The sequence below is a fragment of the Cynocephalus volans genome, chromosome X (assembly GCF_027409185.1).
Source record: "Cynocephalus volans isolate mCynVol1 chromosome X, mCynVol1.pri, whole genome shotgun sequence".
NCBI lineage: Eukaryota > Metazoa > Chordata > Mammalia > Dermoptera > Cynocephalidae > Cynocephalus > Cynocephalus volans.
This window is the reverse complement of record NC_084478.1, coordinates 10,407,951-10,430,504: the sequence shown is the minus strand read 5'-3', so window position 1 is coordinate 10,430,504 and position 22,554 is coordinate 10,407,951. Positions and strand designations below refer to the sequence as shown.

Here is a 22,554-nt window from a genome sequence, read left to right as displayed (position 1 = left end):
GAGCGTCGCCGCGCTGCCAGCGCAGCACTCTACCGAGTGCGCCACGGGCTCGGCCCGTACTTATGAGTTCTCATACAGCCATTCTGCTTTTAACTTTCCATATGATTTTCAGTAAATTACGTGAGATGTTCAACACTTTATTATAAAACAAGCTTTGCATGAGGTGATTTTGCCCACCTGTAGGCTAATGTAGGTGTTCTGAGCACATTTAAGGCAGGCGAGGCTAAGCTGTGATGTTTGGTGGGTTAGGTGTATTAAATGCACTTTGGACTTTCAGTATTTTAACACGCGATGTTTTATCAGGACATGACATCATTGTAAGTCGAGGAGCATCTGCACACCACAAGCTGGACTTCTCTTGCACAATTGCTCCAGCAGTCACTGAGATTTGTTTGTCAGGAGCCCTCATCAGCAGTGAATGCTGTGCTCTGAAGCGTTTAGTAGATGTTTCTCGACAGTGTTTTACAGTGACTAAGCACAGTGTCCCACTGCCGGGGTTTGGAGCTCAGCCCCACCCCTACCAGCTCAGTGATGTGTGCCCATCAGTCACCCTTGATAGATCTCGGGGACTTATTCTGTGAATGGGGAAGCGGAGGAACAAGGGAAAGACGGCAGAGGGAACGACTGCCAGGAGGCTTGAGTGAATTCGAATAAAGCCCCAGAAGCAGTGCCAGGGTGAGAGTGGGTGCCCTGTGAAGGCTGGCTGTCATTATTATTATGACTGCAGTGTCATAGCCCTGCATGAGGTCTTTTCAGGATATCAGGAGGATGAGACATAGCCCTCCATCCATTGATCAGCCTTGCTGGAAACCTGGACGAGGAAAGCCTGGAGCTATAACGCTGCACAGCATGGTGGAGATACAGGGGAGTCACTGCTTGAACACACAGGTGGGTTGTTTTGTTTTGCTAGGAGTGGGTCAGGGAAAGGAAGGTGGGTAAAGAGAAAGAAAACAGGGGAGAAGGGAAAGGTAAGGTCTACTGTAAAGGGCCTGTGCTTTTATCCTCCAAAAACACAGAAGAGAGGAATCCTTGCAACCTAATTTATGTATGGTTTTGTGAAGAATTACAGGGCTGTATGCAACTGAGTGCAGAATTAATGACAGCTCCCACGTTTGCTCCGTTCCGTCAATATAAACTACCTATTTTACACACCCGTTATTACCGGGAGATGAGGGAGGGACGGGGTGGATTGGGGAGGAGCGAGTGGATAGGGAAGTGAGCAGGGGACGGGGCAGGAGAGCGCAGACACAGACGCCTCCTTTCATGGAGGTGTGCTCCCATCTAGTGAGACTTTGGTTTATTGCAAAGTCAGTTCGATTTGGGTAACGGGAGGCAGCAGGGCTGATGATATTGCATCTGATGAGAGCCGAGCCCGCGAGCTCCTGATCCCGTTGCCTCTGTTCGGGTGACTGAGGGAGGGTGGAAGGGAAGCAATCGCCAGGCCAGGTGGAAAGGCACCCACCTGCTCGGGTAACCAGGGACTAAGCCTGCAAACCGGCAACGTCGCCATAAACAGTGGGCAGAACAAAGTCAGGAGGAGTGGTCACTTTGAGAACCCTTGCTGCCCGATCAGCAGACAACAGAAACGGAGTGAGAGGCCCTGCCCCACCTCTGGCCGGGGAGCCGAGCATGGGGGTCCAGGTTACACGGATCCCCCCCACAGCATTCACCTCCCTGGGATTACGAGCCCTCGAGCACCCCAGGGCCGCCTGTGGGCCACACGGGGTGATCAGGCCCCACCAGACTGGGCTGCCTGTTTTACCTGCAGCTGCACAGATCCCCCCACCGACAGCAGGGGGCCACTTTCCTGTTCTTGAGGAGGGGCTGTTGCAGCTTCCCCACTGCCCTCAGACCCCTACGTGGACCCCCAGCACCTCCTTCCATGCCTCATGCCACTGCCTTCTTTTCGCAACGCAGCTGTCATCCACATGCAGTAGCCATCCTGGCTCTTCTGAACTTTTCCTTAAAAACCTTCATCCAAAATTCCTTTGAGTTGCCAAGCAGCTTCCCACACAGGCAGTAAAGGAGACACACTGGGGGAGGAAGGGGACACAGAGAGGCTGCGGCACTGAGCTCCTGCAAAGAATATGTGAACCGAGGGGTCGGGGGACGCCCAGAGTGGGATTTCTGCAAGAGACAGCCATCCAGGGCACGTGGGGCCGCCTCCACTCTGTTCCCTTTTGCTTCTTAATAGCACTGAAAGGGTCCTCCCATGAAAGCGTCTCATCCCTTCCCCAGTCTTCCTTGGTCTCACACTCGTCTCTCTCCCCCCTGCCCTTTCCTGCCTGCCTGACCCCACATCGGAAGCCGGGAGTCCTGCAGCAGTGTCCACCCCGTTAATGAAGCGTGGTTGAAATGCGCGCTGCCCCCTTCAGAGCTTGCTGGCTGTGCCCGCTCTTCCAGCTCTGGTCTCACCTGCCTGGCCTCCCTCTCGCTGCAGGTTTTTCCCACTCGGCCTTCACGTTCGGGATCGAGAGCCACATCAGCCAGTCCAACATCAACGGGACGCTGGTGCCGCCCGCCGCCCTCATCTCCATCCTACAGAAGGGGCTGCAGTACGTGGAGGCTGAGATCAGCATCAACGAGGTACGTGATGGGTGCGGGGCTGGGCTTCCCAGCAGCGGGGGGCTCGGGGCCCCGGTCCACAGCCCGCGTGTGCTTCCTGCAGGCGTCTGAGAGCAAGCTGGGGTTGCTTGTTTGGTTTTTGTTACACGTTGAGCATCCCAAATCCGAAATCCTAAATGTTCCAAAATCTGAAGTTTTTGAGCGTCAATGTGATGCTCAGAGGAAATGCTCACTTGAGCATTTCAGATTTTGGATTTTCGGATTTGGGGTGCATAACCAGTAAGTATAATGCAAGTATTCCAAACTCAGAAACAAATTTCACACTGTGAAACGCTTCTGGTCCCAAGCATTCCTGGGAGCCTGACAGAGGGCATAACCAGAGGGACAGTCAGGGACAGAGAGATGATGGCCCTGTGTTAAAGTGACTTCAGGTGCTGGTTTCCCGACTGTGCTCTTTGTGGAGCTGATCCGGGGAAAGATGGAACAAAAACCATCAATTAAAATCACACAGATTCTTTTGTATCCCCTCCCACCTTCTAGATTGGGGCTGTGCCATTTTGATAGAAATTTTGAAAGTCAGTTATTTGGGTTTTAAACAGTTCCCTTCACCTCCCTGGCCGCTTCATCTGTGCTCTCGGGATTCAGCTGAGTCCCACGGATGAGTCCACGTGTCCCAGCTCTGTCCTGCCTTCCTCCTCTCCTGCCTCAAGTTCAGAGCACACAAAAATGTGTTTGTCCGTCCACCAGGCAGCACCCTGAGCACTGCGGGTTTCATGTGATGCGAGTATTTGGAAAGCACGTCTTACTTTTAAGTGTGTACAGAAATTTTTTTGATAGTACCAGAGAATCGAAGGATGTTCAGACAAAAATGTGAATCAGAGGCTCAGACTGGAGCTCACTCGGGAGAGCGTGGTGCTGACAACACCAAGTCAAGGGTGATCCCCTTACCGGTCATCTTTCAAAAATACAAAAACTGTGAATCAGAACTAAACGAGGTCATTGTCGGTTGTATCGTGGCTGTATTCGGTCTAAATCCTGAGCCCAGGGCGTCGTTTCAAGTAGCTGCAAGTGCTTATTTTATTAGATCAGATGGGCACGTGCACCAGGAAGGAAATCCTGAATGCTGCAGGCATCTCTAAATCGGGGCCGATGCTTCCAAAGACTTACTCCTCCCACAAAAGTGGGTACTAAGAGATTCCACACTTGCCGTGGCACCGGGCAGGGTTTCTCCTGCTCAGCACTTGGTACATTTGTGGCTGGACCCTGCTCTGTGGTGGGGACTGTCCTGTGCACTGGAGGATGTGGACCAGCATGCCTGGTCTCCACCCACCAGCTGCCAGTAGACCCCCCGCCAAGTGGTGACAATGAAAAATGTCTCCAGTCATTCCCTGATGTCCCCCAAGGAGACAAAATTACTCCCCCCATACACACACCCCTGCCCCTGTTGAGAATCCTTGCATCAGGGATATAGCACCTTTGTCTTGGAATAAAGGAGACACGTTCACATGTCCTTAATGCCCCAGTTCAGGTTGACACTTACCAAATATCAGGTCTCCCTCGGGACAGCCATCATACCTAGTTCTTCATCGACGGTTCCCCTTGTCCACGTCCCTGTCCTTGGCCCACCGTGGAGTCCCTCTGCCCTGCCCCTACAGTCCGGGCACCTGCTTGATGCCGCCGACCCCCGACCCCAGCCCCTGAGCTCCCAGGCGTCTCAGTTTCTGGGCCACCTTCCTGCACCTCTCCCACCTGGAAGGCAGAGTCTGGTCCTGGAGGTCCTCTTTTGTGGGTGCTGACGGCTGCCCTTGGCTTACTTTCCCAGGATGGCACTGTGTTTGACTGCCGCCCCATAGAGTCCCTGTCCCTGATAGACGCCTTGATGCCCGACGTGGTGCAGACGCGGCAGCAGGCGTTCCGCGAGAAGCTCGCGCAGCAGCAGGCCAGTGCGGCGGCCGCAGCGGCAGCAGCAGCCACGGCAGCCCCGGCAGCAGTTTCCCAGCAAAATCCACCAAAGAACAGAGAGGCCACGGTCAACGGGGAGGAGAACGGAGCACACACAATAAGTAAGTGTGGGGCTTCTGGCGCTTTATTGTGCTTCTAAAGCTGGGCGAATGCAACGACTTCTTAGAGATCTGCCCGCTGTCAACTTCTCACCAGTTGCTTTCCAGTGCTTGCTTACTGTCTGGCCGGAAGACCTTCACGTTCCCTGGTTGTCACTAAAATCCTTAGACCCGACCTTCTCGACACCCATCCTGGATTTTATGAAATCCTGCTGCCCTGCTCCTGAGGGCTCACGTGTAACAGGGACAAGTACCAGATGCTCACTGTCCAACACGAGCAAGTGTCTCTCTCAGACTTCCATGCAGAGGGTTTTCAGCCAAATTACGGTCTAGTAGTCGAGCCCATGGTCAGTGCAAGGGCACCACGCCCCGGACACCAGGCATCATCTTACTTGGTCATTGCGAAACCCCGGGAGGTTAGACCTGTTAGCTAATGGCCCAAGAGTAGGCAGCAGATGAGTCAGAGCTCGACAGTCATATCATAAAACTTGCTCAGGCCCGGTGCACCTTCCACCAACTAACTCCCACATCAGAATATCTATTTAAAACTAGAACAACAGAGACAAAAGAGGTGCCCTGTCCTGGGACCCACAGTCAGAATGCAAGGCATGCCTGTGCCCCATCCAGGACCTGAGCCATTCTGCCACTCCTCTGGTCTGAGGTCGGCTCCTTACCCGTTCCCCATCTCTGGTCTGTTGCTCTGGAGGCTGTTCCCTGCTGTGGCCGTGGGAGTGGGAGTTCTTCTGCCCAGGCTGAGTCTGGGCACTGACCCCTGCCCCAGGGAGCCCAGCCTCCTTCTCTTGCTCGTGCACGTGGCTAATACACCCTGGCTCACTGCTCTTAAGTTCTGCAGCAGCCGCCTCGACCCCCTTCTCAGCACCTCACACCTGGTCTGCAGACCAGCCTGTCGGGGCTGGAGCATGCCACGGCTGCCTGTGGATAAGTGAGCAGGTGACGGCCTCCTCTGCACGCCTCTACAGAGTCCCAGGCCCCCACTGCACGGCTGGCTAGGACGCCAGCTGTCCTCTCGCCATCATCAGGGGATGGATCCACCAAACGTGGAAGATCATTTTGCTTTTCTTCATCTTCTCCGAGCCACATGGGAACTTGGGAAGCATAAAAGAAGTAGCATTTTTTCATAGCCCCACTGTTCCTGAGGGTAGGCTGTGAAGATTTTGTGTCAGGCTTCTCAATCCAAGCAGGGTCACCAGGTATTTTCATATTTTTATGTGTTGACCCAGAAGCAGTGGATCTTAGGTTACCTGCCACTGAGAAGTGAGTCCTTCTCTTCCTGGGGTTTTCCACCAAAATACCTGAACAAGAAGATGTAACAGCAGACTCAGCTCTACACTGCATTACAAAACTGTCAGCTGCTGCTGACTGTGTGCTGGTTAGACTGGACCGCTGCCTTCTCTTTCCCGTAAAGCAGGGGCTACTAAACTTTCCCTAAGGGGCCAGACAGTGGCTGTCACAGGCATTCAGGGCCAGGCAGTCTCTGTCACAGTGACCCAACTCTGTCTTGAAATGCAGAAGCAGCTGTCCTCCTCTGCTCGGGCTACTGTGACAGAGCACTGCAGATCTGCGGCAGAAACAGCAGACATTTCTCCCTGCAGGCCTGGATGCTGCAAGTCCGAGCTCAAGGCGAGGCAGGCTGGTTCCTCCTGAGTCCTCTCTCCTTGGCTAGTAGACACCATCTTCTCCCTGTGTCCTCACATGGTCGTCCCTCTGTGTGTGTCTGTGTCCTAATCTCCTCTTCTTATAAGGACATCAGTCTTATTGGATTAAAACCCACTCTAGCAAGCTCATTTTACCTTAATCACCTCTTTAAAGACCCCATCCCCAAATACAGCCACTGTCTGAGGTACTGGGGACACGGTTCATCCCGTAACAGTCGCTGCAGGTAATGCATAAATATGTGGGCGTCAGTAAATAACTTAAACGTTATTTATGAGGAGAGGCTGCAGCAGGCTAGATTTTGGCCCATGGGTCATAGTTGACTGGCCCCAGTTTTATGGAATAAATTAGTGTATTCCTCACTCGAATTTGAAGACTGGCAAAATACAAAGAGACATAAAATACCCAATCACACAAAGCCATGATTTAGTTATAATCATCAGAGATGGTATCGCCTAGTACATAAAAACAAGGTGTTCCTAAAACAGAAGCCCCCTGAGAATGAGTTTCTTTTGTATTGATAAGCCACGTGCCTTTTTGTGTTTCCTACAACAGATAATCACTCGAAACCCATGGAAATTGACGGGGACGTTGAGATTCCACCCAACAAAGCCACAGTCCTTCGGGGCCATGAGTCCGAGGTGTTCATTTCTGCCTGGAACCCTGTCAGCGATCTGCTGGCTTCTGGGTGAGGATGTCAGGTTGGGGACGCTCCAGGGTCAGGGGAACCCCTGCTCGTCTCTGGCATTCTGCCTCAAGGGACACGTGCTGTTGTCTGACCTCGTGTGTCACGTCTTCCCGACATGAGCAGATCCCGAGCGGGTCCTGTGCACTCCACAGCTCTGTGTGTCTCGGATTGTGAAGTCGGCATTCCTCACCGTGTTCTCCATGGGATGGGGAGCAAAGACATTTAAAACTGCTAAATGCAGAGATGGCGAGGAGGGGGGGTGCATGGGAGGGGTGGAAAGAGCTGTTCCCACCAAGAGCCAACGTGCGCGTGTTTTTATTCTGCAGGTCTGGAGACTCGACGGCCAGGATATGGAACCTTAATGAACACAGCAACGGGGACTCCACCCAGCTTGTGTTGAGGCACTGTATACGGGAGGGGGGACACGATGTCCCCAGTAACAAAGATGTCACCTCGCTGGACTGGAACGTAAGCATCTTCCACCCCCCAGGCCCCTTGAAATGTCAGGGTGCGGTGGCCCTGCCCTGAGCTGCGGGCTCACAGGTGCCCTCCATCTCCAAGAGCTCCTGCTGAGGCCATGGCAGGCACAGAACGAGCTGGGTGTTGGGTGGCCGTGCCTTACCATGGTCAGCACGCATGAGCGAGTCGAGCCTGATGGCTCTGTGAGGGGGACCTCACAGCGTGAAGGCGGGACCCCGGGAAGGCTCAGCTGGGGAGCTGTGACAAGCAGCCAGGAAAGAAAACTTTCCACCTTGAGAGCTCAGGACCACCTGCTATGTGCATTTATACATGGGTCACACGCCGTTCAACTTCTTTTTGCTTTCTGCAAAGTCTTAGGATGACTTTCTGTAGGTATTTTAAATTCTGTCCTTAATTAGACAGCACACAAGGTGAGTGGTTCCAGTGTGGCTTTCTCGCTTCCTGGTCCACATGCCTTGCGTTTAATTTAACAGCAGTGTGTGCTGAAGTAGTCAGAGATGACCCGTTAGTCTCTTAATGTGGCATCAGTTATCGGCTTAGGAATATTATAGACTTGGGATCCTGGCGAGTTCTGTGTGCTTTTCTGGTGCCACCACTACTAAGCTGCTTCTGGGGGTTTGTGTCTCTTTCTGGCCTGCAGAGCAATGGGACACTTCTGGCCACAGGTTCATACGACGGTTTTGCAAGGATATGGACGGAAGATGGTAAGTCCTGCGTCTGTCGTGTTGGGGTTGGACAGGACCTGCTTCTGTATGTAACCGTGAAGTGAACAGACCATGACTTTGAAGTCAATGTTTGTCTGTATTTTTTTGACATAACAGGTAACCTGGCCAGCACCTTAGGCCAACATAAAGTCCCCATCTTTGCCTTGAAATGGAATAAAAAGGGGAATTATATTTTGAGTGCTGGTGTAGACAAAGTGAGTATTAACTTAAAACACATACTTTCAATCTATACATGTTTATTTTCAGTCTCCAGATAACACGGTGTTTTCTTTGAATTCTTAGGCTTTCTCCTTCCCCTTAAGAAATCAAAAGGACCTGTATAGGTTTTGCTTTTGTAATTTTGATCTTAGTGTTAATTTATAGCACATAATCTCTGTCAGTATATTCCACTGTTCTACAGACCTCTGTGCAAAGTGTCCCTTCTTTTGAGGTTCATAGTTCAATGATAAAGAGAGGAAAATATCCAGACTGTGTTTATCAATGGCTGGACAGAGCAGGTGGTGTGGGTGTGCTCTGTGTAAACTTTCACCCCTAGAGTGATGTTAGTGACACAGACTGTTCTCTTAGCAGACTTCTGCTTTCCTAATTTGATAAGCTCCTGCTTCCCACTGTGGACTGCACATTTCCCGAGCAGGAGTAAAACGGACCTAGGGACAGGGCACTGTCCCCTGACAGGCCACGGAGCCAAAGTGGGACTCCCTTGCTCTGCACTTGGGCAGGGCTGCCAGAGAGACGTGATGGCATTAGAGACAGGTGCCTCTCGAAGCCATCCTGGGGTGGAAGATCCCAGAACAAAGAGGAAGGAGACATAGAACCATTCCCCCACAGAAACTACACTGGTTTCATGATAGTTTGACAACTTTACTCTGTTACTGCTTTCTGTTCATTCAAGTTGTAAAATTTAATATAAAATAATAAACGAACTCTAAACATCATCACACTCTTGGAGAAGTCATGGGTGCACTTGGCAGGGTACAGCCCACACAGGCCATAACTGGCCCATCACCTGTTCTTTTAAATAAAGTTTTATTGATACACAGCCACTCCCATTTGTTGAGAATTGTCGGTGGCTGCTTTCACGCCTTAGTGGCTGAGTTGAACAGTTGCAACAGAAGACCATTGGCCCTCAAAGCTTAAGGTATTTACCAGGTGGCCCTTAATAGAAAAAGAGTGCCAGCGCCTGTATGTGGATATAACTGTGTAGGTCAGTGAATCATTTGTTCCTTTTCTCTATATTTAAGCCAAGAAACTCTTCATTCGGACTTGGGAGCCTAATTTATTATAATATAAGAAAAGATAAGCTGCTGTGGTTGACACACTAAATGTGTCATGTAACTACCATCAAATTTTTCCCAAGATGTTCTAGTTCAAGTAATACGCATACACAGCACTCTGTCATGCCTTCAGCAGGCCATCGGTAACTGCCACTTGAATTATGAAAATAATTCATGAAAATGATCGCTAACATTTACAGCAAGCACTTTACTACTATGTGTGCTAACCCATCCGATACTCTCAAGATGGAGGCAGGCATTAGTATGATCAATCCCATTTTACAGAGGAAGAACTGGAGCCCCAGAGAGGTTTATTAACTTGTCTAGTGACACACAGCTGGTGCAGCGTGGAGGAGGATCAGGTCGCGGCTTACCAGTAACTCTGCCCTCCGACTTGACGAGCATTCTAAATCGTTTCCTGGCCTCCTTCCCACCTGGCGGATCTTTTATTTTACATTCATTTGTGTGTTTCTCACCAATTATTTATTTTGACTCTACCAGGTGACGGACTGTACGATCAGTAAAAATGCATATTTGGAATCATGTTAGTCTTTTGGGCCATATATGTCCCTCTTTACTCCTTAGTCAACCATGGCAGGAATAATAACAGTGTCCTTGAACATAATACCCATGGAGAAAATGTAATTTATGAGGATGCTGGTGTGACCCTCAGTGTATGCTTATCCCAAAGTGACGAAAATATATTTCACATTCCCAAAGCTTTTGGGAAATGTTTTCTTCGGTTCAATGTATATTTAACATAAATGTCAACTAAATGTTCCAGTGACTGATTGTAGCATGTGAAATTGTATCAGACATTTGTGAGTTTACTTACAGTTTGACCCTTGAACACAGCACAGGTCCACTTATACATGGAACTTTTTTGGTCTGGTAAATACTGCACAGTGCTATAACTGTATTTTTCTCTTCCTTGTGATTTTCTTAATAACATTTTTTTCTCTAGCTTATTTTATTGTAAGAATACAGTATATAATATATATAACATAGAAAACATGTTTTAATTGAATGTTAATGTTATTGGTAAGGCGTCATATCAATAGTCGGCTATTAGTAGTTAAGTTTTGGGGAAGGCAAGAGTTACACGTGGATTTTCAACTGTGTCCGGGTCGGTACCCTAACCCGCACGTTGTTCAAGGACCGATTGTACTCACAATATATAAACCACATTTGTTTGTGCTTGACAAATTAAGAAAACAGTTGCAGACAAACAGTGACAGGTGGTCTAGAGCTGACCCCAAATGTAGGAATACCATGTTTCAAAGACACTTGCTGCTCTGAGTGTTTCCTCTGAATGTTTCTACAATCAACCCAAAACATAACCAGTTCTTAAAACGAAATCTTTATGAAGTCTCACTGACAGACAGGTGTAAAGTTTCCAATGACGTTGAAAATTCCGGTTAATGAAGACTTAATTCCAATGGTATTTATGGAGCTGCCCCTGGCTGCTGCTTTAAGTATGTTCCTAGCATCAATAAGTTCATCAGAATTCATGATTTACTTTGTGTTCCAAGGTGCCGATCACCGTTTTCCTTACTGTAGACCCATAAATCAGCGCCTGACCCGGGCATAATCCGATGGCTTTGCCACATCTCGTGGTCCTGGTTCATGGAGGGTCGGTCAGGGGAATTTCCAGAAATGTCTGTTTGTGCAGCTCTTCATTTGGAAAACTGCTGAAAAGACATTTAGATATGTTTTGTTACAGGTTTTTTAGCGTTTTGGGATGAGGGGGAATCACCACTGATTTGGGTAGTTTTCTCAGGTCTCAGTTAAGGCTGCTGTGTCCGCTGCAGTTGCCACCAGTTCGTGTGGCTGTAGCTCATCACATGTGGCCGTCCAAACTGCTGTGTGTAAAACACGCTGTGATTCCAAGCCCTAGGATGGGGGGCAAGAAAGAATGTCAGATACCTCATTAATATTTTTCTATACTGATTACATGTTGAAACAATAGTATTTTGGCAATATTGGAGTGAAATAAAATACACTGTTAATGAATTGTACCAGTTTCTTTTTTCTTTTTAATGTGGTGACTGTAAAATTAAAAATTAGTGTAGTGACTCACATGATACCTCTATGGGACAGTGCTAGGCAGTTAGCTTATTTGGGGAGAGCAAGGTGTCACACCAAGGTCAAGGTTCAGATGCCCTTACCAGCCAGCCACTAAAAACCCCAAAACTACAGAGAAAAGAACACTCCCCTCTGCTTCCCCTTCTCCTAATAATATGACCTCTCCTCATCCTGAACTTCCTACAGCTTCCCTGAAAAATTAAAGGAATAGCTCTATTGGACTGTGCTGGTTTAGAAGGAATAAGGGCCCACTGTCTTTTCTTGCATGATGCATTTTTCGTGAGAAAACTTTGCAAGAAGAATAATTACTAACTTTTTCCTTTGTTTGCGGAGCACAGACAACAATCATTTGGGATGCCCACACAGGAGAACCCAAACAACAGTTTCCTTTCCATTCAGGTGAGGTTTGTTTTGATTTCGTAATTTAAAAGTCATGATTCAGAGTTCTGTGAAATGTCCCTTAAAGTAATTGTGAACGCACAGAGGGAGCAGCCTGTGGAACCTCGCTGGTGGGAAGGAGACCCATTTCGTGTTAAGTGTTGTCGTTCAGGTTTGCAAGGTACAGATGCCTCAACACCCACCTGCTCCCGAGTCTGGAAACACGACTGTGAACCAGCCAAAGAGCCAAGGCAGGCTTCTCTGTCCTGCTGCTCCAGGAGGGCTGCTGTGTTGGGGTCCCGAGACCACTCCGTGTTTGGCGGTCTGCTGGGTTGACACACAGGACTCAGCATACACAGCTAAGACTTCTTGTGGGAACAGATACAAAGCAACATCAGCAAAGGGAAAAGGCATGAGGGATGAAGTCCCGGGGAGAACAGACGTGAGCTCCCAGGGGAGTCGCATGGGATCTGCTTAATTCCCCCAGAAGTCAGCTGTCTTCCAGGGAAGCCCATTAGAGACTTGGTGCTGAGGGTTTTCAGCTCCCTCTCCCCCTTGCTGTTCCTTCCCGAGCCCCCTGCCTCCTGCCATCACCTCTCACTTGATGCGTAAATGCCTCTAGGGAGTGTTCCAGTGGGACTGCCTCAGGGGAGCAGAGACTATACAGACATGAGCGGTGCATGGCCATGAGGTCCCCGGAGTGCCAAGTGATCACTTGAGTAAGTGGGTGCCTGAGAGGAGGTCGGAGCAGCCACCCTCAGCCGCAGACCCGCTCCCTGTAACTGGACAGGCATGAGGCTTGGAGGCCACAGATACAACGGCCATGGGGACTAACACATCTGTACCCCTCCTCTGGCTGGTAGCTGTGCTGATGGCCTGAGATGGCTTGTCTCACTCCACGCTCAGCATCCCCTGAGGGCTTGACAGAACATCCCTGTGTGCAGCTGAGACCCCAGGACCTGCCTGAGGGACAGAACAAGGATGGAGTCTGGCTGCTCTGACTTCGCCACCCTGGTCTTTACATGTTCTTCCAACGTCTTGGGGCACCGGGCTCTGAGGACAGAACGAGGGCTGGGCTTTTAACAATGGTCCTGGGCATTTCGGTGCATTGGAAAGTGGCTGGATTTCCCGCTGCCGTCCCAGCAAAGAATCCAGAAAGTAGAGAATGAGACCGTAACTAAACTGCAGAATTAGTTAACCTTTGTATTGTTCCCGTCGTCGTTACTTCTGAGGTCCCTTCAGGGGCAGGGCTCACACTGGAACAAGGAGTAGGGAAAGGCGGGACATGGAGAGGTCTAGCGGGGAGTGACCAGAGGCCAGTCACCTAAAAACCCTCAGCAGAGCAGAGGGTCTCTTGGACTCAGGGAGGGTGTTCATCACGAGTCCTGAACCTTTCACCCAATTTCATCCCTAATATGGGATTCTTGTTGACACTAATTATCCCCAAATCCATGGGATGCATTAATGGTTTGCAGGAGGTTTTTTAATTGGGGTGTCTTGAGCACAGGCTATGAAATCTTTTTCCTCTTCTTTTTTCTCCTCTCTCTGTGAAAACAAATCAAACAGGCCCACCATGGTGATACTGCTCAAGCAGGAAGGTGCGGGGGCAGGCAGCCGGCACACCTCACCTGCCCTTTCTCACCTGTGCCATGGGAGCAAGAGATGCTGCATGCCATGGGGCACAGAAAGGGCCATGGGGCCTCTCTCCAGAGGCATCTTGTCGTCCCTGCAAATGTGGGAGGAGAGGGTCTTTAAGGTCTTTGAAAGTAAGAGTCTGTTCACGCGGGAATATGTTTTATCGTGTTACTAGATATGGCTTCTCCACCGTGCTGTTAATTGTTCTAAGTCAGCCGAACTCTGTGCACAGTTGATAAATGTCAGCGTCCTCCCAGTCTTTCCTGCTCCACAGCCCCTGCTCTTGACGTGGACTGGCAGCACAACACTACCTTTGCCTCCTGTAGCACAGACATGTGTATTCATGTATGCAGACTCGGCTGTGACCGCCCAGTCAAAACCTTCCAAGGACACACAGTAAGTGGGACTTCTGAGTTTCAGGCTTGAGTTCATGAGAATGTGATGTGGGAGCCTTTTTATATTTTTTACCTAGAATCAAAAGATGCCGTGACAGCAGACCAGTTCCTCTGCAGACCTTTGCTCTTGAGCTGCCACAGCTACCCTAGGCAGTTGGATTAACCCAGTGACGGGGAGGCAGTGAGAAAAAGTGACCCTGAGGTGATCTAGATGTTGGACTTTGCGGCAAAGGCTATGAAAAAACTGTACAAGGATATAAAGGAAAAGATGCTTGTAATAAGTAAATAGATGGGGAGTGTCAGCAGAGAATGGAAATACTATGTTTCTAAAAAGCAAATGGAAATTGGAGAACCGAGAAGCACAATATCTGAAACGAAAATCTCATTAGACGAGTGTAACAGCAGGCTGGAGATTGCAAAAGCAAGGTTAGTGAACCAGAAGGGAGATCATAGAATGGCCAATTTGAAGAACAGAAAAGACTGAAAAAATGAGTGGAGGCTTATGGAGGTATGGGACAATATTAAACATATATCTGTGTTATATGGGTAGAAAAAAGAGAACGGAACAGGAAAATTACTTGAAGCGACAGTGGCCACATTTTACTAAATTTGGTGGAAAACATCAACATTCAATCCAAGAAGCTGAGCAGACCCCAAGCAGAACATCTAGAAAGATATGTGTACACCTAGGCATGTGGTCAGCAAACACTAAAACCAATGATAAAGAGAAAGTCATAAAAGCAAACAGAGGCTGAAAAAATAATCTCATCATATACCAGAAAAGAACAATATGAGCAGCAGCTGACTTACCAGATTTTTTAGCAAAGCACGTGAGGCTCTTCCCAGTCTTTCCCCAGCAGATCCCTCTAGTGTCCAAAAAACCCCCCATTCCTCAGTTCTCCTGGAAGACCCGTGTGGTCGAGCCCCTCACACCTCATCTCAGCCCCTCCTGAAATGCTTCCCTGCCTTAAACTCTCACAGCCTCCACCTTACACCCCCTCACCATGTCCCTGGTCTGACACAAAATCCTTTCCATCTTCCACGACCCCATTCAGATGTCCTCTGGATTCCCTAGGGAGAATTCATGGCTCCCACCTGGGCTCTCTCCTGTGGCTTCTTGTTTATTCTCACCAGCACCCAGAATGTCATTAGATGTTGGGGATCCCCTGTTAAAGCAGAGGAGTCTGATCAAAGCCCCTGGGGAGTTCCCATTATGCCACCAATTTAAGGGAACTCAGTTCCATTGACCTCAGTGCCTGCACCTTTCCCTAGTACCCACCAGTCTCAGCTCCCGGCCCAATGTGTCCCTGCTTCCAAAAGAAGGTGCTTTTGGAGCACAGGCATCCATTGTCCCGTGAATATCTGGCTGTGGTTACAAAGGGACACTTGCTTTTTCTGGTCTAAACTTGTTTCTCCTCTAACCCTGGATGATCTGCAAACTTTTAATAGCGCTGCCCGCAGTCTGTGCGTGCTGTAGGGTACAAAGTCACATAGCTATGTGATTTCCAGCTGCCGTGCCCGGGACTTTACCACCGTGCCACCACTTGGCTCTTTAAATGGGTCTCCTTGTGGCTAATCATTTGGAACAAGCCTCAAGCTAAATGTGGCTGAGCCTACTTCTTCCTGAGACTTCTGAGCTGATTCTCGATGCTTCCCAGGAATTGTGACTTGGGCTGGGAGTGGCGGGTGGGTGGGGTTGGCACTCCATTCCCAGGAGGGTTCAGCTGGAGACAGTTCATGGTGACTGGCTCCAAATTCCTGGGCCCCAAGAAACCTGCCCATCGATTCTCCTCTCAGCAGCCGCAGCCAGAACCAGCTGCCCTTGTGCATATACACACGCCCACACTCCCACACATGCATGCACACTCACACCTCCACACTCGGCACATGCACACACACACATACATGCATACACACTCACACACACGCAGGCACACTCATGTGAGTGCACATGCACACAAAGTCATGCACACTCATGTACACTTGCGCACACATACGTGCACACACACATCTGCACAGTCACACACAGGTCCACACATTATCCCCTCTCCAGTCTGACACCTTCATCCTCCCCTGGCTCACAGGAGCCCACTCCTTGGACTCACATGCATGCCCACTCACACTCCTGGACACTCACGTCCACATATGCACACCAGCATACATGGCCACATGCTCAGACACATGTCCATGTATTCATACACATCCATGCACTTACACACGTCTGCACACTCACACACACCCGGGCACTCACACGCACCTCTGCACACATGCTGCTCTCCAGTCTGACCCTTTCATCCTCCCCTGGCTCACACAGGAGCCCACTCCCTGGACTCCAGGCTTTCTTCCTCCCTTTTCCCAGGCCACCCGTGCCATGTGGAACACTGATGTGGCCTTGTCACTTCTTTGCTTCACACCCTTCAGAACTCAGTTTCCTTAAAAAGTAGTGTGACCGTATAATTTATCTTCCAAACCAGAGTCCTTAGGAGTGTGAAATTATTTAGAAAATGAATTATGAGTGTGAAGTTAGTTAATTGTTGGGCTGGGACAGCAGGCATAATATTGTGGGATTGTCCTGAGCAGATGGGGCCCTACAGTCACCCTAAGGAAAAGCCCCTTGTGGGTGCACCTTCTCCTTGGTCTCCATGTGCGGCACAGTTTTCCTCTGCCACAGGCTGTTCCTTTGTAGAACCGTGTTCCCTGTGTGTCCCCCTCTCCCTTGCCTGCCGGGTACATTTGCCTTTGTCCCCCAGGGCTTAGCCTCAGGGTCTCGGGGCCCTGGTGGCCCTGAGGAACAGTCCTGCTCCTTTGTGCACCCAGCATGCTGAGCTGCCTGGTAGAACTCCCCTGCCCTTTGTATTTCCAGGCTGTTTGCACTGGAGCTCAAGACCCTTGGGTGGGTTTTGTTTCTCCCGGGTGTTCTCACAGAGCCACCCTCTGGGCTCTGGCGTGTGCTCGTGCACTTGGGGCACATGGGCCTCCTGTTCCCCGTGGAACCCCACCGTGGCTGAGGGGCTTCGTTTGTCTGCATTGACCCCCGTCCACCGCCACTCGCCAGAAAAATGTAGCAGATTTAGATAGAAGGAGTAGCTGTTGCATTAAAAATGCACAGGGAAGTGATTTCCATGTCCAGTTTTAAAAACAGCTGTGGTTTTGGTGTTTTTATTTGCTGCCTATATTGTATGTGAATTCTTCATTTGCTTCCTTCCTAGTATGGAATTTTTTCCCTTCAAGAAATATTGATGAGGGTGGCTGCTCATTTGTGGTATATGGCTGTGCTTTTATATAAATGAAAAAGGCAAAGTGAGAAAAAGGAAAATGCATGGCCTCCCGGGCTCTGTGCTTTGCTTTCGGGGAAAGTCCCAGGTGGCCGGTCAGCAGGATGAGAGAATCTTGCTCCCCCTGGAGGATGGCCAGCAGGATGACAGAATGCTACTGCCCCCTGGTGGATGGTAGGCAAGATGACAGAATGCTTCTGCCCTCTGGAGGATGGCCAGCAGGATGACAGAACGCTACTGCCCCCTGGTGGATGGTAGGCAAGATGACAGAATGCTTCTGCCCTCTGGAGGATGGCCAGCAGGATGACAGAGCACTACTGCCCCCTGGTGGATGGTAGGCAAGATGACAGAATCGTTTTTTTTTTTTTTTTTTTTTTGTCTTTTTCGTGACGGGCACTCAGCCAGTGAGTGCACTGGCCATTCCTATATAGGATCCGAACCCGTGGCGGGAGTGTCGCCACGCTCCCAGCGCTGCACTCTCCCGAGTGCGCCACGGGCTCGGCCCAAGATGACAGAATCTTGCTCCCCCTGGAGGATGGCCAGCAGGATGACAGAACGCTACTGCCCCCACCAGCAGTCTCTGGTGGACCGTAGGCAGGATGAGAGAGTGCTACTGCCCACTTGTGTACAGCTGCTGGGATGACAGGGCGCTACTACCCCCTTGTGGACAGCTACTGGGATGACAGAGCGCTATTGCCCCCTGGTGGATGGCAGGATGACAGAACACTACTGCCCCCAGGTGAACGGTAGGCAGGAAGAGAGGGTGCTGCTGCCCCCTTGTGGACAGCCACTGGGATGACAGAGCACTACTGCCCCCTGGTGGACGGTAGGCAGGATGAGAGAGTGCTACTGCTCCCTTGAGGACAGCCACGGGGGTTACAGAGCACTATTGCCCCTGGTGGGTGGTCGGCTGGATGATAGAGCACTATTGCCCCCTGGTGGACAGCCGCTGGGATGACAGAGCACTATTGCCCCCTGGTGGATGGTCAGCCGAATGACAGAGTGCTTCTGCCCCCTGCTGGACGGTAAGCAGGATGAGAAAGTACTACTGCCCACTTGTGGACAGCTGCTGGGATTACAGAGCACTATTGCCCCTGGTGGATGGTCGGCCGGATGACAGAGCACTGTTGCCCCCTGGTGGACGGCAGGGTGAAAGAGTGCTACTGCCCCCTGGTGGACGGCCACCATGATGACAGAGCGCTACTGTCCCCTGGTAGACAGCCACTGGGTCTGATCTCAGGCCTTGATTTCTTTTCCAAACCCATTCTATCTTTCAGAATGAAGTCAATGCTATCAAATGGGATCCTTCTGGAATGTTGCTAGCATCCTGCTCTGATGACATGACATTAAAGGTACAGTTGGCATCTGTAGGGATGAGCTGTTTAACCCTAAACAGCCCCCAGTACTCAACGCAAATCTCACATTCCCTGTTCCTTTGGGGGTTATCTGCATTGAGTCCTCTTCCTTCCTCTGTAATTTGTCCCATTACTGACTGTCAGATTAGCTCTCGCCCAGTGAACTCTGATGTACCAATCAAGGGTCCTGCTAGGAGTCCCAGCCCTTCCTGGGCAATGACCTGCAGTTTTTCCAGTGGGACACTCCAATGGCTTGTGTACGGTTCACAGCCAGCAGTCTCTCGGCTCGCTGGAGGTACATAGCTTGCTCATGTTGTTACCACTGTGTTCTCTAGATCTGGAGCATGAAGCAGGACACGTGTGTGCATGACCTGCAAGCTTACAGCAAAGAGATATACACCATCAAGTGGAGTCCCACCGGGCCGGCCACCAGCAACCCCAACTCCAACATCATGCTGGCAAGGTAAGGACAGGACCCCTGCACAGCCCAGCCTCGGCTCCTGAACGCAGCCTGGCCTGCTGTCACTGAGTCAGCAGCATAACAGCAGAACTTCCTCATACGTGGAGAGAACAGGACATTTTGCTGGAGCATTGAACGTCGTAGCTCCCTTTTGAAAGGGCCGAGATAGAACTTTTAATTGAGGCTGGGAGAAGGCACGTGTTGAGAGGGCTTCAGGCACTTGGCTTTGCTGAAGGTTTTCCTGACAGCAGAGAAAGGAAAGGGAAAGAGTTCACCTCGGACCTTGGGCTTGGTTTATTCGTTCAACTCAGGGCTTCTAGGGGCAGGAATTTCAAGCAGGGATAAAGGTTCCCCCAGCCACAGCCAGACTTGACCTGACATTTTATATAGTGAGTCCTCTAAGACACCAGCTTGGGAGGGAGCGGAGTGGCCAGCCAGTCACCGCCAGAATTGGGAAGAGGGGTTATAAGTGACAAAGGTGGCCTCCCCAAAACCACGTGGCTTTAGGCTTCATTCAAGAGCATTATTGTGCCCTGATGCTCGCCAGACCCCATTAAGAGTAGAACGTTCCACTCTCGTTATTTCAGGAAGAACTTTTAGAAGAACAAGCTAAAGAGATTCTGAGACCGAATGCCGAGCTCCTTAGGGGTCTGAAAACCAGGATCTAGACCCATGAAATGTGGATGTCCCCTTAGCCTACAAGAGAGGAGAGTTAAGGGGAATGTTTGGGTACCAGGAGGCAGCAGCGGGTTATTCTGTGTAGCTGCAGAGAGAGGGTAGTGACAGGCGGGCACACCCCTCCTGTAAGCGGAGAACGCCTGCCACCTGCCTCTGGGACAGCGGGAGCCAGCCGGCTGCGCCAGGAGCGAGCAGCTTGTTGAAAGTGCTCAGCCAACCAAGCTTGTTTCTTAGAAAAGACTGGAATGAATCCCTGTATCAGCCGAGTGGTTGAACAGAACAACACAAAGGCCATAATTCTCTTATTTCACGTAATTGTCCTAAAAGCCACTTAAATTACTACGATACAGCACCGCGTGCTATAATCATGTATTGGTGACTTGGGAGGTCCTTTTGTGTCACGTGTTACCCGTTAGGAACATAAATGACCCTTTAGTCAGCACACACGAAAAGGACAGGGTGGTACCAGCCCTGTAGAGAAAAAGAAAGCCAGATAGCAGGTTTGTGATATGTACTTTATTTTAAATTTGAAAATAACTGAAATTTGCAGCTCTCAGCAATGTGGTCGAATGTGTAGATGTGACTGTGTTTTAATTCCTGTTGGCTTAAAAATTTTATAAATATTTATTCACTCTATTCGCTGTTTTTCCAAACCTGGCTATCTGCATTTGTTGGTAACAATAGAAGTTTTTCAATGTAAGAGCATCTTAGAAAACTTGATAAATATTCCACAAAAGTATTTACCATTTATATCTTTAAACAAATGCAGAAACATAGGAACGTGGGTATCAATTTGCTTTCAGAATAACAGCACCAAAAGTTGTTTGTTTTGTGACGATGGCTTTGTTTTCACTGCATCTGAGTTGCATTTTAGGAGGAGAAGCTCACCGATCTGGACCTAGAAGCGGGGAGAGAGAGACGGCTCCTGTGAGGTGTGGCCTGTGTTGGAGGGACGTGTGCTAAACGCCCGCGTGCTCAGGTGATAACGTGTCCCCTCCGTCTCCGCAGTGCTTCGTTTGACTCCACGGTCCGGCTGTGGGATGTGGAGCGAGGGGTGTGTATCCACACGCTGACCAAACACCAGGAAACTGTCTACAGTGTCGCTTTTAGCCCCGACGGGAAGTACTTGGCCAGCGGCTCCTTTGACAAGTGTGTCCATATCTGGAATACTCAGGTAATCTCTTGACCCTCGGGGTTGAGTCCTTTGCAAAGTAATGCCCGAGTAGCTGTGTTTGCAGTGACCTGGGCTCAGAACAGGCACTGGGGAACCGGTGCTCAGGAATGAGCTGCCACCCCCCATGGAGAGCCCAGTCCCGGGCTGTCTGTCCAGCTCCGCCTGGCTGCACACTTGCCCGGGACACACACCCAGGGCCACTCCCTCCCCGGGAAAGGTGTCTGCTTCTGCTGTCCTCAGGGCTCACAGCTCCAAGCAAGACATCTTGGAGACGTCCCTCCTTGGAGGAGCCACCACCTTCTTTTCCCCTTTATGAGCAGCTCCCCGCTGTCCCCGAGACCCGTGCAGCACCTGGGCGGGCAGGTGGGCTGCACCCCGTGTGGTAAGTGCTGGTCACTCTGCTTTCTCCACAGAGTGGCAGTCTTGTCTACAGCTACCGAGGCACCAGTGGCATCTTCGAGGTGTGCTGGAACGCTCGCGGGGACAAAGTGGGCGCCAGCGCCTCCAATGGCTCCGTAAGCAGTGCTCGAGTTGGCAGGGGCAAGCGTGGGGTCGGGGCAAGCCGGGGTGGCACTCGGCAGGGCTCAGATCGTGCGCGGGGACCGCTTGGGGTGGCCCCACATCTGAGAGTGGCCCTCGCATCAGCCCTTGCAGAATGTCCTTCTGGTCAAAACTTCCTGGATGATATTGGGGTGCTCTGCCCCTCTGAGGACATTAGGCAATACCTGGAGGCCTGTTGGGCTGTCACTGCTTGGGTTTGGGGGGCTCTTGGCATCTCCTGGGTGGAACCCAGAGATGCAGCACAACCTCCTCCCATGCACAGCACAGCATTGACCTCGAAGTCCAGGGTCCCCAAATGTTCTCGGGGGCCTTGCTCTTAGGCCTAAGCTGCCACCTACCTCGCCATGTAGGCATCTGGCTGTGGCTTCTGCTGCTGGCACTGTCACTCTGCCACGTCGACCTTAGTCCTTGCCTGGTGTTTCCCCCAGTGCTCTTTGCTTGAGTTTGGTTGGTCAGGTGTGCAGGCACTAGCCTGTTCTTGGAGCTTCTCTGACCTTCATCACTGTGTTCCAATAAAACTTTATTCACAAAAATCGGTGGTTGACCACCGTCTACCGACCCCTGCTCTAAAGGCACGTTTGTGTCATCTCTCGAGATAACAGGTGCCTCTGTCTTTCCCTCCAGGTGTGTGTTTTAGATCTGCGGAAGTAAACACAAAATATAGAAAAACTGAAGAGTTCTAGTGGACCAGCAGAGAACGTGTGGGTCTTGGCCCTCTCCAGACACCATTCTGTCAGCTCCAAAACTGTACGAACTTGACTTGCGTTAGAGTGTACTTGGAAATCAACTCGTCCCTGGCCACAGGAGTCTGTAAGTTTTCGTAATCTTCATCAAGAAGTTCCAAAACAAACAAGCAAAATCAAAAGCATCAGTCATATCAGAGGGGGAAGAGTGGTCTCCACCAAAGAACATTCAGCCCAGGAAACAGGAAGCTAGACGTGCACGGTGTGGTTTCCATCCGGAAGAGGCTCTGATGGCTGAACGGAAAACAAGAAAAAAGGAAGCAGTGCCAAAAAAACAAAAACAAAAAAACAAAACAAAGAAGCAAAATGCTGTGATAAACCAGAAGGGGAAACGTCCTCTCCTCACGCT

General features: G+C 50.4%; 1 protein-coding gene across 1 annotated transcript; it reads left to right on the top strand.

Moving 5' to 3' along the window:
* The first annotated feature begins 4,429 nt into the window (after positions 1-4,429).
* Positions 4,430-22,113, top strand: LOC134366854 (F-box-like/WD repeat-containing protein TBL1X). Its single transcript, XM_063083337.1, has 12 exons — positions 4,430-4,628; positions 6,855-6,987; positions 7,314-7,455; positions 8,108-8,171; positions 8,289-8,386; positions 11,890-11,950; positions 13,839-13,960; positions 18,512-18,586; positions 18,925-19,052; positions 20,736-20,901; positions 21,315-21,416; positions 22,087-22,113. Exons 1-12 carry the CDS (start codon positions 4,445-4,447, stop codon positions 22,111-22,113), a joined length of 1,302 nt encoding a protein of 433 aa, XP_062939407.1. The 5' UTR covers positions 4,430-4,444.
* Positions 22,114-22,554: the final 441 nt, after the last annotated feature.

Coding starts and splice junctions, on each gene's coding strand:
- LOC134366854 (XM_063083337.1), top strand. CDS start 4,445: ATGCCCGACGTGGTGCAGACGCGGCAGCAGGCGTTCCGCGAGAAGCTC. Junction 8,387..11,889: donor TGAGTGCTGGTGTAGACAAA/GTGAGTATTAAC, acceptor TGCGGAGCACAG/ACAACAATCATTTGGGATGC. Junction 21,417..22,086: donor CCAGCGCCTCCAATGGCTCC/GTAAGCAGTGCT, acceptor CTTTCCCTCCAG/GTGTGTGTTTTAGATCTGCG.